General features: G+C 49.5%; 5 protein-coding genes across 5 annotated transcripts; 3 read left to right on the forward strand and 2 right to left on the reverse strand.

Annotated features, from left to right (window-relative positions):
• Positions 1–3,941: 3,941 nt before the first annotated feature.
• On the forward strand, positions 3,942–5,105 carry FOBCDRAFT_201566 (uncharacterized protein; the record flags this gene model as incomplete). Its single annotated transcript, XM_059609005.1, has 3 exons — positions 3,942–4,140; positions 4,256–4,830; positions 5,079–5,105. 3 exons carry the CDS (start codon positions 3,942–3,944, stop codon positions 5,103–5,105), a joined length of 801 nt encoding a protein of 266 aa, XP_059467204.1.
• A 775-nt stretch (positions 5,106–5,880) lies between these two features.
• On the forward strand, positions 5,881–8,232 carry FOBCDRAFT_34803 (Aft1 HRA domain-containing protein). Its single transcript, XM_031183910.3, has 3 exons — positions 5,881–6,166; positions 6,412–7,594; positions 7,647–8,232. The coding sequence occupies exons 1-3, from the start codon at positions 6,088–6,090 to the stop codon at positions 7,960–7,962; spliced, it is 1,578 nt and encodes a 525-aa protein (XP_031039552.1). The 5' UTR covers positions 5,881–6,087; the 3' UTR covers positions 7,963–8,232.
• Positions 8,233–9,114: 882 nt separating this feature from the next.
• Positions 9,115–11,073, forward strand: FOBCDRAFT_34814 (Mis12-Mtw1 protein family-domain-containing protein). Its single transcript, XM_059612148.1, has 4 exons — positions 9,115–9,297; positions 9,364–10,233; positions 10,288–10,456; positions 10,507–11,073. Exons 1-4 carry the CDS (start codon positions 9,210–9,212, stop codon positions 10,940–10,942), a joined length of 1,563 nt encoding a protein of 520 aa, XP_059464897.1. The 5' UTR covers positions 9,115–9,209; the 3' UTR covers positions 10,943–11,073.
• Positions 11,074–11,460: 387 nt separating this feature from the next.
• On the reverse strand, positions 11,461–12,327 carry FOBCDRAFT_34818 (Flavinator of succinate dehydrogenase-domain-containing protein). Its single transcript, XM_059612149.1, has 2 exons — positions 11,996–12,327; positions 11,461–11,940 (listed from the first exon to the last, which is right to left on the reverse strand). The coding sequence occupies exons 1-2, from the start codon at positions 12,207–12,209 to the stop codon at positions 11,501–11,503; spliced, it is 654 nt and encodes a 217-aa protein (XP_059467205.1). The 5' UTR covers positions 12,210–12,327; the 3' UTR covers positions 11,461–11,500.
• A 167-nt stretch (positions 12,328–12,494) lies between these two features.
• On the reverse strand, positions 12,495–14,243 carry FOBCDRAFT_223202 (uncharacterized protein). Its single transcript, XM_054704592.2, has 4 exons — positions 13,994–14,243; positions 13,442–13,939; positions 13,066–13,390; positions 12,495–13,011 (listed from the first exon to the last, which is right to left on the reverse strand). The coding sequence occupies exons 1-4, from the start codon at positions 14,113–14,115 to the stop codon at positions 12,601–12,603; spliced, it is 1,356 nt and encodes a 451-aa protein (XP_054560567.2). The 5' UTR covers positions 14,116–14,243; the 3' UTR covers positions 12,495–12,600.
• Between the last annotated feature and the right edge of the window lie 293 nt (positions 14,244–14,536).

The raw sequence follows: 14,536 nt of genomic DNA on the forward strand, positions 1-14,536 counted from the left end.
TGCTTGCAAGAATTGCGGGTAAGCTTTGAACAAAGAATCTGGAACTGTGAACTGACAGCACTAGTAAATCTGGTCACCAGGCCGCTGACTGTGAGGAGCCCCCTAACCCTGCCAATGTCGAATGCCGCAAGTGCAACGAGAGTGAGTTTATCTGATACGTTTGCACTGGGATTATTCTAACTGTTGTAGTGGGTCACTTTGCCAAAGATTGTCCTCAAGGCGGTGGCAGCCGCGCTTGCCGCAACTGTGGTCAGGAGGGCCATATCTCGAAAGACTGTGGCCAGCCTCGAGACATGTCCACTGTGACTTGCCGCAACTGTGAGAAGCAAGGACACTTCAGCAGGGAGTGTCCTGAGCCGAAGGATTGTGAGTTACTTGCGCTGCCTATTGTCGTAATCGTGACTGACCAGTGTCCAGGGAGCAAGGTTCAATGCTCCAACTGTCAGGAGTACGGCCACACCAAAGTTCGATGCAAGGTCCCTCCTGTCGATGAGGCTGACGGCGTCGGCGTTGCTGGTGACGGTGACGGGGACGGTGGATGGTCCAACGCTGATGCCGTGGGAGGTGGTGATGGCTACGGCAACCAGAACACTGGTGGCAACGACGGGTGGTAAACACCATTTATGACATGAACCTGTCCTGGAAGACAGTCCCTTCTGCGATTTTAATGCGTATAATCGTTGAACGGCATTTAACGGACGAAACGAGGTAGTAATAAAGGGGTGATGTGGGAAGCGATTTCGTCAGAGGTTGGCCGTTGGAAGTAATTAATCCATGCACCCACGAAAATGCTCAATTAGGCGTGCGGTCGCAATCGTTAACACTAGTTACCTTGACCACGCAGCGAATGTTTTCGTGACATGCTTGAAATGGTTAAGATGTTGTGAGATCAGGTATCTTCAGATCATATAGTTCCATTTAGGCATTGGGATTGGGTCCATTGGGAGATATTCCCATATTTGGTAGCTGATTTATTTTCACATTTTCTCGAGTGCAACAAAGGATTTCAAGTTGTCGGTCTGTATCATGCTGCCGACGGGCTATAAGTCGGACATACTTTGTTGTGTTAGGTGTCCATTACTCGGATGAAATGAATCAGCCAAAGCTGCCATGGAGACTGGGAATGAACGTTTCTGATCGCGATATTGTGTCTACTCTGATGATACAACCTTGCTGCGATGTGTTCTCATAATCAGGTCGAAACTGTGTGGCAGCTCGTGCTTTGCGGGGTTGTTGGCAGCAATGATGTCTCATGGGCCCCCGATAATGGGAGACTGTCAGTGCATCCCTCCAGCTTCATGGATTCTTCGGAAACTTGCTGGCACCAGTGTCTATTTTCCGGTTGTTTAATGGTTACGTGGATGTTGATGACGAATGTGTTGTCTTGGGCTCGGCATGGGTATGAATACTGCCCAGCTGTGGCAGGACCTGACGATGTTGTCATTTGGAGGACTCAGCGATTTGATGGTTACGGTTGAGTTGACTAATGGTCAGCTGTTGTGAATTGTGGTGGGAAATAACACGAGAATAAAGCCGTGGCGTCCCTCAGCCCTACCGCTGAAGATCTACTAGTGTTTCAAGAAGGACAGAGAACATGTCATAACCATCTTGGGAATATGTTCTATACCTGTTACTAAATATGCAGATCCAACTGCAGATACATCGTGACGACCCGTACCTACTAGTTAAAATGCAAATTAAATAATCAACTTTGTATTTGGTAGGCCAGTGTTGTAGTGAGCACTGTTCCCTGTGTTAATCGGCCTTTACACCTGTGTCCCTGAACTCTATGCTATGTTGCAATCCACATAGTATGCAAGAGGATGTCTTTTGCATCTTACTTCCTCTGAAGATGCCTAGGAAATCACAACCAAACGACGGGCGAGAAATTAAACCATCGAAGCCAATCAATGACATAGCAGCTATTTTGTCTCCTGCCTCATATGGTCGCAAATTCAGATTGGAATGCCATCATATAGGGTAACCAACCTCATAGTATACCTTAGGTACTATAGGTAGGTAGGTATCTAGTCCAAGGTCCAAGGTATTAGATCAAGCTAAGGTAGGCAATTAAAAAAACCCCGAGTCACCCTAGGGCGGCAGATCTATATCGAAGATTCCCGCTGCTGGGATCTATCGTGACGGCCGCTATACGTCAGAATCACAGCAAAGTTACTATATATGGACGTATGTATGTTAAGCAACATACCTACGTATTGCAGAGCCAGTTGAGGCTTGGCAAATAGGAGACAACCTCCAACATTGAATGTAAGGCCCAATCTCGATCATATCTCAACAGTCCATCCGGATCTCGATTATCACCAAATTGTCGATCGCTTTGTGAGACGGAATACTCTAAGGGCGGTCAGTAGACTCAGTACCCTGACGGTCTGACGGGGCAGAGCGTGACGACGGAACATTTGTTCCATGGTCATCTAGCTCGTAGTTGTAGAATTATTAGGGAAATAACAATTCGCGAAGCTATATTGATCTAAGACGAAAACCTTGAGAGTTAGCAAAACAGGAGATGCTGTTGTGTTACTGAAATGGTTGGTGCTTGGCTCGGCCGAGTCCACTTAAACGTCATATTAAGGACATGGGACATTGAATTAGAGTTGTGGAAGCGGCTCTGCTGCTTACCCGGAGTTTCCAACCTCAACCTTTACCGGAATTTTGGTTGGAGCTACAGATCCATTTTGAGATACATGGATATCAATTACTGGCTCAAATTCAAGTTTCCGAAGTGACGGGGCTGTCTTGGCTATCTGCAATTCACATTTGAGTGAACTCATCCAGGCTGCGTTTGCGTCATGACTCAACACTTGCAGGTCTTTCCCTGGCCCTTGCATGGGCCGATGAATTGCATGGAAGGCATGAGGGTATTCCCGTTGTATATGGATAAACCAAGTCTGTATGTTCGTTGCCTCCATAAGTATCGCAGGCTACTAGAGAACGAGAAGCAAGTACACGCTGTTCTGATCCGGCGTTTCTCTGACCCCGGCAGGCGCATCGGCGCCAGTGCTAGCTTATGGAGGCGACTGGAGCTCTAGTGTTGGGGACTGTGGAAAAGCTTGGAAATAGACGTCGAGAAATGCAAGGTAGTACCCGGCCGCCAGGCTTCAACGAAACCCAGGTCCTAGAACAACCAATCTTGAACAGGATGGGAGGAAGTTCAAGTGAAACTGAACGGCAACGGAGGCTTACGAAGCATTCCTTCATATGTTCAACATGTTGGTCTAACTGCGGGTGAGTAGGGAACAGACAAAAATATCTCCTGTTGTCAAATAAGACCGTGGAGAAGTCTATAGAAGTAAGTGAGTGCTTGTTGACGAAGCAGATGTCCAGTGCCTATTGTTTTGCCTTTAAAGATTTGTTGACTTTGATGCGTGTGTAAATTCAACTAACACTGATAGGAGCGAAGCCGTTGAGTATCTGATAACTCCCATGTCTTAATTGTGAATGGCCAGAAGAGCTGACGTCATGGACAAGTCATATGGCGCCTGAATAACTGCAGTACGAGTTCCTGACACAGTGTTTTGTCCTCGAGCGTGTCTGACTTCAGGGTGACACAGTGCATCTTCCTTCCCCTCCGTACGCCAGGTCTTGCTCGATGGGATTTGTTATCACGCCTGCTCTTGTCTCGTTGAAGCCTATCACCAGCCAAGTGCTCACGTACCCCTCACAAAAATGCCGAAGGCACTTCATGCATCTCCCCGAAAACTCGAACGCCATCAGAGTTTGACGTAATGCGAGAATACCACTGGACAAAGACGATTTCACAGGACAACGCACAGTCGTGCGCGAACACAATGCGATGTTGCTTGTGAATGGCCAGAGTGGACTGAGGACCCAACCCAGTCCAGGGGGTCATGCCATTAGCGTGCAGCCTTGATTTCTATGGTGGACCGTCGCCTGGTGAAAGCTTCAGTGTGTCAATCTGAATGTCCAAGTTCCTTCTTGCGAAATCGCCCCTGGCAAAGAAAGGGGCTTCAGAGCGGATGAAAGACAGTGGTCCCGTAAGCTGGGTGCTGCTTAAGATAGACAAGGACATGAACAAGAGCCCGTCTGATCAGAAGAGGCTCGCAACAACCCGTCAACAGGTCCGCCAGGTCAAGACAGCCAGTCCTCTTCGCGAGTTAGGTGTGTGTTGTAGAGTTCAGGGGGGTGTGTTGCAACCAACGTCGATCCCTCAACGACGCCTCCGACTTATAAATCCATGAAAGCCGTGAGGGGTTTTGAAGTACTCAAAAGGTAGAATGTGGCAGAAATGAGAGAGACTCGTGGGGTCAGTCCCAGCCAAGATTAAAGAGTCTGATACAGAAACGTGACTTTGGAACCTTGGTTTCCAGAATGAAGACCAGACAAGGGGCGGGAGCGTGCCCCCAGACTGGAACACAGATTTCCAAGAGCACGGAGCTTTTCAACCAGCAGCATGGGGCCTCAAGCTTGGCTCTTGGTATCCAATCTCAGTTTAAATCTAACAAATCTAAAATCTCAATCAAGATTGAGACAGTATTCGGGTTTAGTCAGGGAACTAAAAACAGATCCAGTCGCGAGATTTCCAAGATTGAGGGTGGTGAAGGAATTATTGCTGTTGTCAAGATGAGCTTGACGAGGCCACTCCTTGCGTCATCACAGAAGGATGCGCCAATTGGATTGAATGAGGTGGGAATGACGGTGATGCTCCGTTCCAAGTGTCCACTCACTTGCTTTACTGGCTCCTGCTGGAAATGGGGTGTGGAGACAGAGAAAATGCTAGCACGTCTTGCATTCGCACAGTGTTGGAAGCTGGTTATCTCATTTCATGATTTGGACCCATCCTTGGAAAAAGTATGTAATCAATTACGACTTCCACCATTGAGTCTATTTGAAAGATTGTTTCGCCGGCATTTCCAAGCCATGAGGAGTAACAAAGACGATTTACCTGTAGAATACCATTATAACTTATGGCTTAACCACATGACGCGGGGAGAGCTCAGCGACATTGAGTTGTAATCATCGATTCGTGGGATGATGCCCGGCCATTACGATCGATTTTCTTTTATTCTGGGATTTTTCTATGGCACTTCTGTTTACAGATTCAATGCTGCGTTTCTAATCAGTGAAACGTTGCCCCCCCCCTGTCCCCCTTGCAACTCAACTAAAGTGATTCGCCCAAAACGCACTCGTCTGGTTGGTTCCCCGGACATTTTTGGAGGGGAGGATCGAACGATGCAATCAAATACAGTGCCTACAGTGTGGAAGCTAGGACGCCTAGGGTGTATCCAGTACCCAGGTGCGAGGCCAGTGCCTGTCGGTTTTGTCAGCCGGCCTAGTGTCCCCCTCACTCAAGTCCTTTCCCTTATTTTTTCGCCCCCCAGGCCTTCTTGAGTTGCTTTCAGGAGCCCAGCCGCCGCCGTCTTTTTTTTCTGCGCCTTCTTTTCCTCGCTGCCCACAACGTCATCTCTGACGTCTTTTCTCAATCTAATCCTTTCACAATCCTCGTCCATCGACGCAATCCCGCAAGCAAAGCAACGCCCGCTTTGTCGCTCCTCGAATTACGGCGCAAATCTATCGTATCCTTTTTTTTTTTTGTGTGTGTTTTGCTTCGATAGGCACGAGCCTCAACTCCACCACGAACGCCTTTCGCGCCTGTTTATCCTTATCCCCTTTCTTAACCAATCTTTCGCTTAGTACATCGTCTGTCTCTGTCCACAGAAGAGACACGCGCGCGCCTCTTCACTCCCGCTTCTGTCTCGTTGACGTCGAGTGTCGAGTATAAGCAAATATCCCTTTCACATCCACGCTCGAGCTTTTAGGACGCATTCCCTTGGTTGAAGAGGTTTCAGAGCGTATGCTGTGCGCTGTCTGCGCTATTGACTTGTCGAAAAGCGGCCATCGCCCCTGGTCCAACTCCTAAAACCGTGCCGTCCTATAGTAGAGTCTCAGACGGCTGCCGCGCTGCTATTCTGTTCTTCTTCGCCTCTGACCTCATTTAACTTTTTCGTCTTCCTCCATCTTTGCTGCTGCCACCCACCCCACACTTCCAATACAGCCAGCACTGTTCAACCTTGCCGCCAGCCCCAGATATAATACATCATCGTCATCATGGGGACTACAACTGAAGCCTCTGCTGGAGGTGAGTCGAAGTCCCCCAAGCAATCCAACAGCTCTCCTGCCCGGCCTGGTATGTTCTTGAATTTCCCCTCTTGTTTATCACATCGTCGACTTTACACCTACATGTCTTGTGCCTTACCCTATCCTGTTGCATGACGTATGCTTGTCATTGGCATCGAGCATCTCCCTCTATCCTCATCTCTGTCCACTTCCGTCATCGCTTTCATTCTCCGTCTCTTGTCCTCCGTCATCGTCAAACCAAGGCCCCTTCCTTTGATTGACTGTAACGCTTGCTTACATCTTGCCTTGTCGCAGAAACCACGACCGACACGAAGGCAGCCGATCCTCCCGTGAAATTAGAGGTTGCCAATGCCGAACAAGCCAAACCTCTTGCCCCTCCTCCTCGACCTGGTCAACAACAAGGCAACACCCCTGACTACTTCGCGGTTCAGGCCGGCGGATCTCTCAGTCTGGAGCCCAATCCATTCGAGCAGTCCTTTGGGGGCGCTCCAGAGACACCAGGGGGAACAAAGTTACCTTCAGTTGCTGCATTGACATCACCGTCCTCTCTTCTGCCTGGTAGCAACGCGACACCATTCAATTGGGGAGGAGGCTCTTTACGTACCGGCCCTTTGAGTCCGGCAATGCTTTCTGGTCCGGCTAATGATTATTTTGGCGATACACATCATCTTCGTGGCGGATTTCCTACTCCTAACGAATCCTCCCTGAGGACGGGTTTGACACCAGGTGGCAGTGGTTCTATGTTCCCTGCCCCCAGTCCTAACTCCCAAGCACTCTTCGCTCAGCTTGCTAGCGGCGGAGCAACACCGAGCACTCTCGATTTCCATCGCACTGCGATGAGTGCTGCGGCCAAACGTGATCAAAACGGCGCTGCTCCACGTCAAGCCCAGCAAACTTCCCAAGCACAGCAACCCCAACAGCCTTCTGTCACTTCCCAACCCCAAGAAATGCCCAACGGTGCTTCAACCAATAAGTCCGAAGCGAAGCCCGCATCTGGGCCCTTCGACCCTCACGATAACGACGCTGCAAACGGCCTTTTTATGCTGGCCCAGGGTCGAAACGGAGCTCAAAACGCGAACCAATTCGCTGTGACGTCAGGTGCACCTGGTCACGCTCATCCTGCCCCTGTCGCGCCTCAGAATATGAATACTTCACCTCAAATGTCCAGTATTAACGGCGGCTCTATTGGCTCAGCTCGTGGCATGAGCGAAGGAAGCATGATGTCGGATGAGAGTGAACAGGCACGACCTAATACCCGCGGCCGGGGCAAAAAGAACCCCCCCGCAACGAACGGCCGTAGGAAGGCGGATGAGCCTCCCGCAAAGGCTCCTGCTAATAAAAAGTCCAAGGCCAACAATTCCATGCCTATGGATATGGATATGTCTGATGACGAATCCAAGATGAAGTATGAAGATGGTGGTTCCAAGTCTAAGATGACTGACGAGGAGAAACGCAAGAACTTCCTTGAACGCAACCGGTATGTATTTGATAGTATCATTTATTATTCGTTGCCACTAATTGTTCTACAGTGTCGCTGCTCTTAAATGCCGCCAGAGAAAGAAGCAATGGTTGGCCAACTTACAGACCAAGGTCGAAATGTTCAGTACTGAGAACGACGCCTTGACGGCGCAGATAACACAACTCAGAGAAGAAGTCGTCAATTTGAAGACGCTTCTTCTTGCCCACAAGGACTGCCCAGTTACTCAGCAGCAGGGAATACACGGTGCTTTTTTGTCCCAGGTTGTTGAGCCTTTCAACCCTCAGATTAACCCTTATGGCATGGCAGCACCTATGCCAAACCAGCAAGTTATGGCAGGCCAGGGTGTCCAGCGGCGTTTCTCATAGAACGAGTTACAGCCCCAGTTAGGAGAGTTTGTCAAGGTTGAGCAACTTAACCACGCTTCTCCATTGAACCACATAATGCATGGACTTGACGACCCTTTCTTTCCTCAATCACGACACCATTCGACCTCACCGAGGTAATTATTTATTATATGCGTATACAAGGTTTAGGTTTATTCCACCGGAAGCCTATCGGCTCACAACTTCATTTCACATTTGAGCTGTACAACATTTGATCGGAGGCAACATAGCATTCAGACGGAGGCGATGTCTGAGACCAGGAGTTTGTCGAGCTTCACTTGGAGATCACTCGACGCTCTTGTTTTGCGCGAGGAGGCCGCTCTCTCTTGAGCGTTTCTTACTAGAGGCAGCGCCGTTACAACTTTTAACTTGTACGTAAAGTATTTCCCAGCAAGGTACACGGAACGCGCAGTTCAAAAAGGTGTTTGGCCAGGTTGACCTTTTTGCCAACTTGGGTGGAGGGCGTTTTGGGGAATTCGGCTCCTGGAGATCAAATTCTTTGGTGTTTTGGTTTTGTGATTTTATACGTAGCTGCAAGCAACACAAGCTACGATTGAAATGAACGATAGTTGAACTATGAAACACGAAGAGTATATACTATGATGTCGTTTCACCGGTGATTTGAATAGTATTTGCTTTACGCGTAGGTAGGAGCATCACTTGATCAGTTTCTAGAAGCTAATTGGGTTGTGGAGACTTTTATTGAAGATGCTTTTAGTGGCGGCACGGTCATTTTTGACATGTTTATTCATCCAGATTTGGAACGTAGAGCCAGCTTGATAGTTCATTGCCGTCGTACCAAGCTGTTCGAGTCGGCATTGACGTTATTTGAATTTGCTCCACTAGCTCATGGTGAACCTCTGTGTAAGAGGATTTCAAGGTGGGGTCTGGCAGCAGTCCAATTGGGTTTAGCGTTGAACAACCAAATCATCTCTCATGTAAACAAGGCGATGCGATTAAACAGTCACACCCACGTCGCGAACCACCCATCACCATCTATGAAGCCATAAACTGATCAAGCCGTCACGAATTGCATTGCGATAGCACCTGAGCCTTTTATACAGCGTTTTTCAGCAGCCAGTACACGTGAATCGCGACGCGACGCGCCTCTTTGACCCTGCGCGATAGTTTCAGCACCTCCATCAGTGCCGCACCGCACCGACAACTCCCCAGCATCACGACCCCAGAATATAAAAATCGCATCGTCGACGGTCCCGAATGCGCCACCCATGACGACTCTGGTGACGACTCGGCGGCCGCTTCAAGTAATTAGCATGAGCAACGAGCACGGGCGACGATTGAGCAAGCGTCTCGCTGGTAAGTCGATTGATGACGAAGGCGATGGCATCCATAAGAGACGACCAGCTGACCGCCAAAATGCAGCGGCGGCGACAGATTATGAGCATGACGATGATTTCGCATTTGTTCGAAAATCGAAACGACCTAAGACGGATAAGTCAGATGAATCAAAACCAGAACCAGAGCCAGAGCCAGAGCCAAAGGCGGAGCCGGTGAAGAAAAATGCCAAGGGACGACCTCCGAAACAACGCGCTGCTAAGGTGCCGACAACAAATGGAACCATTGCGGAGGAGGCGCCTGCAGAGAACGAAATGAACGCTACGACGAAACCTGCGACAAGGAAGAGTAGTAGACGAAAAGCGAGTGTTGACGCGTCGGAAGGGCGGCAAATTAATGTCCCTAAAAGACCATCGACTAGGAGGAGCACACGAAGGTCGGGGGATTCCCAGGATGAAGTCGTTCCTCAAGCAGCGTCAGCGTCAGCTCCAGAACCCGATCCCGGGCCCCAACCAGAGGTAGTACCTGAACCGGCACCAGCTCCCCGTGTCAATGGAGCATCCAAGAAACGGGGGACCCGTGCGAAGTCTACTCGACCGCCCCCGGACTGGGACAAGTCGCCGCAACGCGAACTGCATGCGCAGTCGGCCACGATCGCCCTGCCTATGAGCGACACACCCATTATTAACCGGAACAAAGAGATGCGAAAGAAAGGGGGCAATTCCAACAGGCGGAGCAGCCTTGGTAATCGTGGAAGAAGGGCGAGCTCTTTGATCGAGAGTGGACAAACAGCAATACCTCATCGAGAGGTCAACCCCGCGGATTTCTATAAACACATTGAAGCCGAAGGCTTGACAGAACCTCGACGTATGAAGCAATTGTTAACGTGGTGTGGCGAACGCGCGCTGTCAGGGAAGCCTCCTCATGGCACACCGAATTCTAACGCCATTCTCGGTGGTGAGTACCATTTTCAGATAATGCATGTCGTGCTTGACTACTGACTATAAATAGCTCGTGCCATTCAGGATCAACTATTGAAAGACTTTGCGGCCAGATCCGAATTCTCGGACTGGTTTAGTCGAGAGGACGATGCCCCTAAAGCTCCTGCTGTGCTGAAGCCCAATCCTAGAAACATGGAGTTGGACGAGAAATTGGCTCAGCTTGAAATCAACATTAAGAGGTATATCTGTTCGGGCAACTGACTGGACTCCAGACTAACCTCGTTCATAGATTACAAGATGAGAAGAGAGCGTGGCAAGCAATACGAAAACCTCCGCCGGAACAACCACCTCTTTTCCCCGAAGATGAGATCGGACCTATTGTTCTACCCGATTTTGATCTTTTAGACTCAGATGAAGGCAAAATCAGAGGCTTCCTTGCAGATGACAAAGCATCATTCGATGCTGTTCGGTCACAGACAGAATCAAGATTACGCAGTATCCAGTCATCACTCGAGTTTCAGATTGACGAACTTGCCGATAATGTTCACAAGCTCGAGCAGCGGGTTGTGGTCGCGGGCAAAGAAGCGGACAAGGTTCTCAGTGTGAGCGCCCTTCGTCTTCGACAACGTGAAGAGCGAGAGAAGGCGAGTGCGGGAACAAGGGACATGCCGGTTATTGAAGTTCTGAGGAGTCTAGGGAACATTCTACCTGAAGGAGGCGGGTGAAGGTGCAAAATCTTGGATTTGGAACGAACGGGCTTGATACCCTCTGTTTTTATTCATGACCCCCTTTCCTTCAGCCTATGACATTGACGACGAGACGAGACAAGACAAGACAAGATTATGCGCCCCCTTCTTCTTCTTCTGAGCCCGCTTCTTCATTCCTGTTGCTTTCTTGTCATGGCCCTCAAATAATTGTTGCGCCGTTTTTTTATTCTTGTTTGGTGGTTTCTTTCTTCCTTTTTGCATTTGTTCTGGGGCTGGGGTCATGAGGCGATATCCCACGGAGTTTGTGAATCAGGTTGGAGGCACGAGGAGTCTGGAAGGGTTGGTTATACGTGTTTTATCAGTTGCCAGTATGCAGAGGAGATTCCACACGTGCGTGGTTCAGCGGGTGGAAAATTCATTCGAATTCACACACTCCTTATTTCGTTCCCTAGGTGTATTCAGTGCTCCTCCAAGCGACATGGAGGTCCTATCTTGAGATTTAAAACTCTAGGCCCCATGGCCGTGATAATACATGATGCTAGACGTATAGTACAATGACTTTGCGTGATATTTTTTCTAGTTCTTGACCTCAGGGGGCTCAAGGGGAGGCATGAAACCCATACCACCACCCTCGCCACCGTCAACACTCCGGCTTCTCACATGGGCCCTCAACTTCTCAAGGATCTCACTGTCCTTCCAGCGCGCAGGCACGGGCCTGTAGGCTGGCTTGAAATTGCCCACAGTCTGCGCCCATTCGCCCGAAGGAGGATGCCGGGTAATCTGATCGCTCTCAGGCTTTGCGTCGATGTCAGTGGTAGATGGTGACTGGGCGGACGAAGGGTTCGTCGTGGACAGTTGCTCCTTTTGCGTCGCCCAGTAGTAAATATCCCAGTCGTTCTCGTCGAGGAGTAAGTCATACTGGTCGAGAAGTTCGGGGGACAACGTGGGGAGATGGGCGGCTGCGAAGGTGGAAAGAAGAAGATCAGACTCCAAGGTACCTCGTTTTCGCGACTGGTCTATTGAATGGAATCAGCAGTAGTCCTTTTGATCAACGAACAGTTGAAAACGTACAGACGAGGCGAGCCCGCTTGGTAGCGTCATCCTCACCCACCCGGCGTAGAGGTTCGACTCTGAACTTGGCACCCTGAAGTTCGCCCACCTTGAGCTCCGAGGACGAGACATTGTCAGATGGCCGTGAGACTGTTGTGGTGAGTGGTCTAACGGGCATGGAGACAATGCGGCGTAGGGCGGCTGGGCGCATAGTGCGCGAAATGAGAGAGGTCATAGTGGCCTTTTCCGAGAGAGTTTTGTCGGGCGATGGGAATGTAGCAGAGTGATGTTGTCTTGTGAGGAAGTCGGCAAAAGACTACAAATCGAGTAGTGGCAAATAAGAAGCGCTTGTCGTTGACGTCGAGATTCCGAGACTTTCAAGAGCCGAGGCCGAATGACAATTTCCAACCCGGAGTTGGGTGGGTCCGGGGGAGGCATCTCATGAACAGGGTTCGGTAGATGACTTACACCGGGAATACCTTCATGAAGAAATGATCAACAAGAATTTTCACAGCAAAAAGAATAACTTGGTACATACACGGAGAGACGTAACTCTAATTTTATTCATAAACCATGCTATCTTGCTTTCTTCTACAACGGAGAATCACCTGCCCTGGGCACAATGTCTAAGCCGACTTCTCCGTAGTACGGTCAGGCAACTCGGTCTTCTTCTCGTCATTCTCTTTCTTCTTTTCCCCCTTTGGCTTGGACTCTTTAGGCTTGGGGTTTGGGTTTCCACCCCACTGAAGTCTTCGAGGCTTCATGTACGACTTGAGGACCTCGTCGGTGACGGCCTTTCTTCGGTCTTGAAAGGTCTCTACAACAGACTGCAGGGCTTCAATAGCCATCTTCTTCAACTCTCCAGTGAGAAGAGCGCCGCTCTTGTAGTCGTCGTAAATCTTTTGTAGCTTCTCGTCGTCATCCTCGAAATAAGTAAGGTAGATGTAGGCCACATCTACGTCAGGGTTTCCCCCCTTCTCACGATGCTCTTCGAGCGTCTCGCGGCCACCACTGAAAGCAAACTTATTGATCTTGTTCTATAGTAGATAAATTTAGCTTCTGCACCTCAATTGTATGGCATGCAGCCTTACCTTAATCTGCTTCGCTGTATCGGTCATGAAAATGGCTGAGTTGGGGTTTGAAGACGACATCTTGCCACCGGCACCCTGTAGCGCGGTGAGAAACTTAGAATGGATCAAAGCAGGCTTCGGCGATGGGTTCTTCATTCTGTGGGCGTTGTCGCGGATGAGCCGGAAATAGGGGTCTTGGTCGATGCCCATGGGGATGAGGCACTGGATCTTGCCCAGTGCCTTGGTACGAACGGGAGATGGGTCGTCAGACCAGATCTCGGGGTACGATGTAGCGAAAGCAGCGCTACATTGCACTGCTGGAAAGAAGATCTTGCCGATGTTGGCGCTGTATTCGGTTAGTGCTGTGGTAGGTAGATACGTGGACGATTTGACGCACCTCCCGTCGAAGCCAAAGGCTCCACGGACCTGGTTGAAAGTCACCAGCTTGGAAAACTCATAGGCGTTCATGAGGAAGTGATGGCCCAGGTACTCAAGATCACTGTAAATGAAGGTCTTCTTTTCATCAAAGCCGAGGGCAATGATATCTTTGGCGTTCTCTAGAGCGTATTTGTGGGTGTCCTCGAATGACAAGCTGTCCTTGAATAAAGCCTTCTCGTCATCCGTCAACATGAAAACCAATGGCACGTCAAAGACATCCTGCAACCACTTTGTGAACTCGAGAGGAATCGTGTGACCAAGGTGAAGACTGCCAGTACTAGGTCCTCGACCAGTGTAGAGGAAGAAGGGCTCGCCGTGCTCGTACTTAGTTAGGATCTTGTCGAAGTCGCGGTGGCTGAAAAAGAGGCCGCGTCGTAACCAGCGATGAGGCTTCTTGCCAGTCACCTGTTCGAATCGCTCGAGAAGTGCATGGTCGATCTTTGAGGTATTCCACTTCCTGTTTCCAAACTGTTAGTCACATCATGGCCAAGTCTGATGGGGTAGCACGTACGAGCAGATGGCGTCGTAGTCGATGGCGGCAACTTCACCATTCTCGCCCTGAGCTCCCTCGACTGACCAAGGATTGATATCCTGGTCCTGAACGGCGGTTTTGGGAGGGTTGAGGTCCGCCATGTTGTGCAATTTCGACTTTGTTTCTTTGTCAAGTTGAGGCACCGCGGGGTCTTGCAAGTGACAGTGGCAAGAGTGGGTATGGAGGGGCAGCAGCGCGAGCTTCAGCACCTTCCTCAGTTGAGTCAGAGGTGGGATAAATGACAGCGCACCAATCAGAATGATGCCCCAGACTGCTATCTCGTACGTGTCGCCTAGAAAACTTGATATCCTTCCTAAGACTAATGAATGAGATGGCCATTTTTGTTGTTTTGAGACTCGAAGGCCTCGATGGATTTGAGAAGACAAGACGTTTTGGTCGTCTATCACAGTCACTGAAGGAAATGCAGCAGCCTTATATAACTGCAAAAAGGATTTGTTGATTTTTAATGGTCTTGTTTTTATTTAAAAAAAAAAAAAAAAAAAAAGAAGACGAAGAAGAAGA

The sequence above is a fragment of the Fusarium oxysporum genome, chromosome V, assembly GCF_013085055.1.
Source record: "Fusarium oxysporum Fo47 chromosome V, complete sequence".
In the NCBI taxonomy this organism is placed as follows: Eukaryota; Fungi; Ascomycota; class Sordariomycetes; order Hypocreales; family Nectriaceae; genus Fusarium; species Fusarium oxysporum.

Excerpts from the sequence above, each read along its gene's own strand:
- FOBCDRAFT_34803 (XM_031183910.3), top strand. The coding sequence starts at position 6,088 with ATGGGGACTACAACTGAAGCCTCTGCTGGAGGTGAGTCGAAGTCCCCC. Across the intron at positions 6,167-6,411 it reads CAGCTCTCCTGCCCGGCCTG|AAACCACGACCGACACGAAG; the intron begins GTATGTTCTTGA and ends GCCTTGTCGCAG. Across the intron at positions 7,595-7,646 it reads AACTTCCTTGAACGCAACCG|TGTCGCTGCTCTTAAATGCC; the intron begins GTATGTATTTGA and ends ATTGTTCTACAG.
- FOBCDRAFT_34814 (XM_059612148.1), top strand. The coding sequence starts at position 9,210 with ATGACGACTCTGGTGACGACTCGGCGGCCGCTTCAAGTAATTAGCATG. Across the intron at positions 9,298-9,363 it reads ATTGAGCAAGCGTCTCGCTG|CGGCGGCGACAGATTATGAG; the intron begins GTAAGTCGATTG and ends GCCAAAATGCAG. Across the intron at positions 10,457-10,506 it reads CTTGAAATCAACATTAAGAG|ATTACAAGATGAGAAGAGAG; the intron begins GTATATCTGTTC and ends CCTCGTTCATAG.
- FOBCDRAFT_34818 (XM_059612149.1), bottom strand. The coding sequence starts at position 12,209 with ATGACCTCTCTCATTTCGCGCACTATGCGCCCAGCCGCCCTACGCCGC. Across the intron at positions 11,941-11,995 it reads CAAGCGGGCTCGCCTCGTCT|ACCAGTCGCGAAAACGAGGT; the intron begins GTACGTTTTCAA and ends TCCATTCAATAG.
- FOBCDRAFT_223202 (XM_054704592.2), bottom strand. The coding sequence starts at position 14,115 with ATGGCGGACCTCAACCCTCCCAAAACCGCCGTTCAGGACCAGGATATC. Across the intron at positions 13,940-13,993 it reads GACTACGACGCCATCTGCTC|GAAGTGGAATACCTCAAAGA; the intron begins GTACGTGCTACC and ends GTTTGGAAACAG. Across the intron at positions 13,012-13,065 it reads ATACAGCGAAGCAGATTAAG|AACAAGATCAATAAGTTTGC; the intron begins GTAAGGCTGCAT and ends TATCTACTATAG.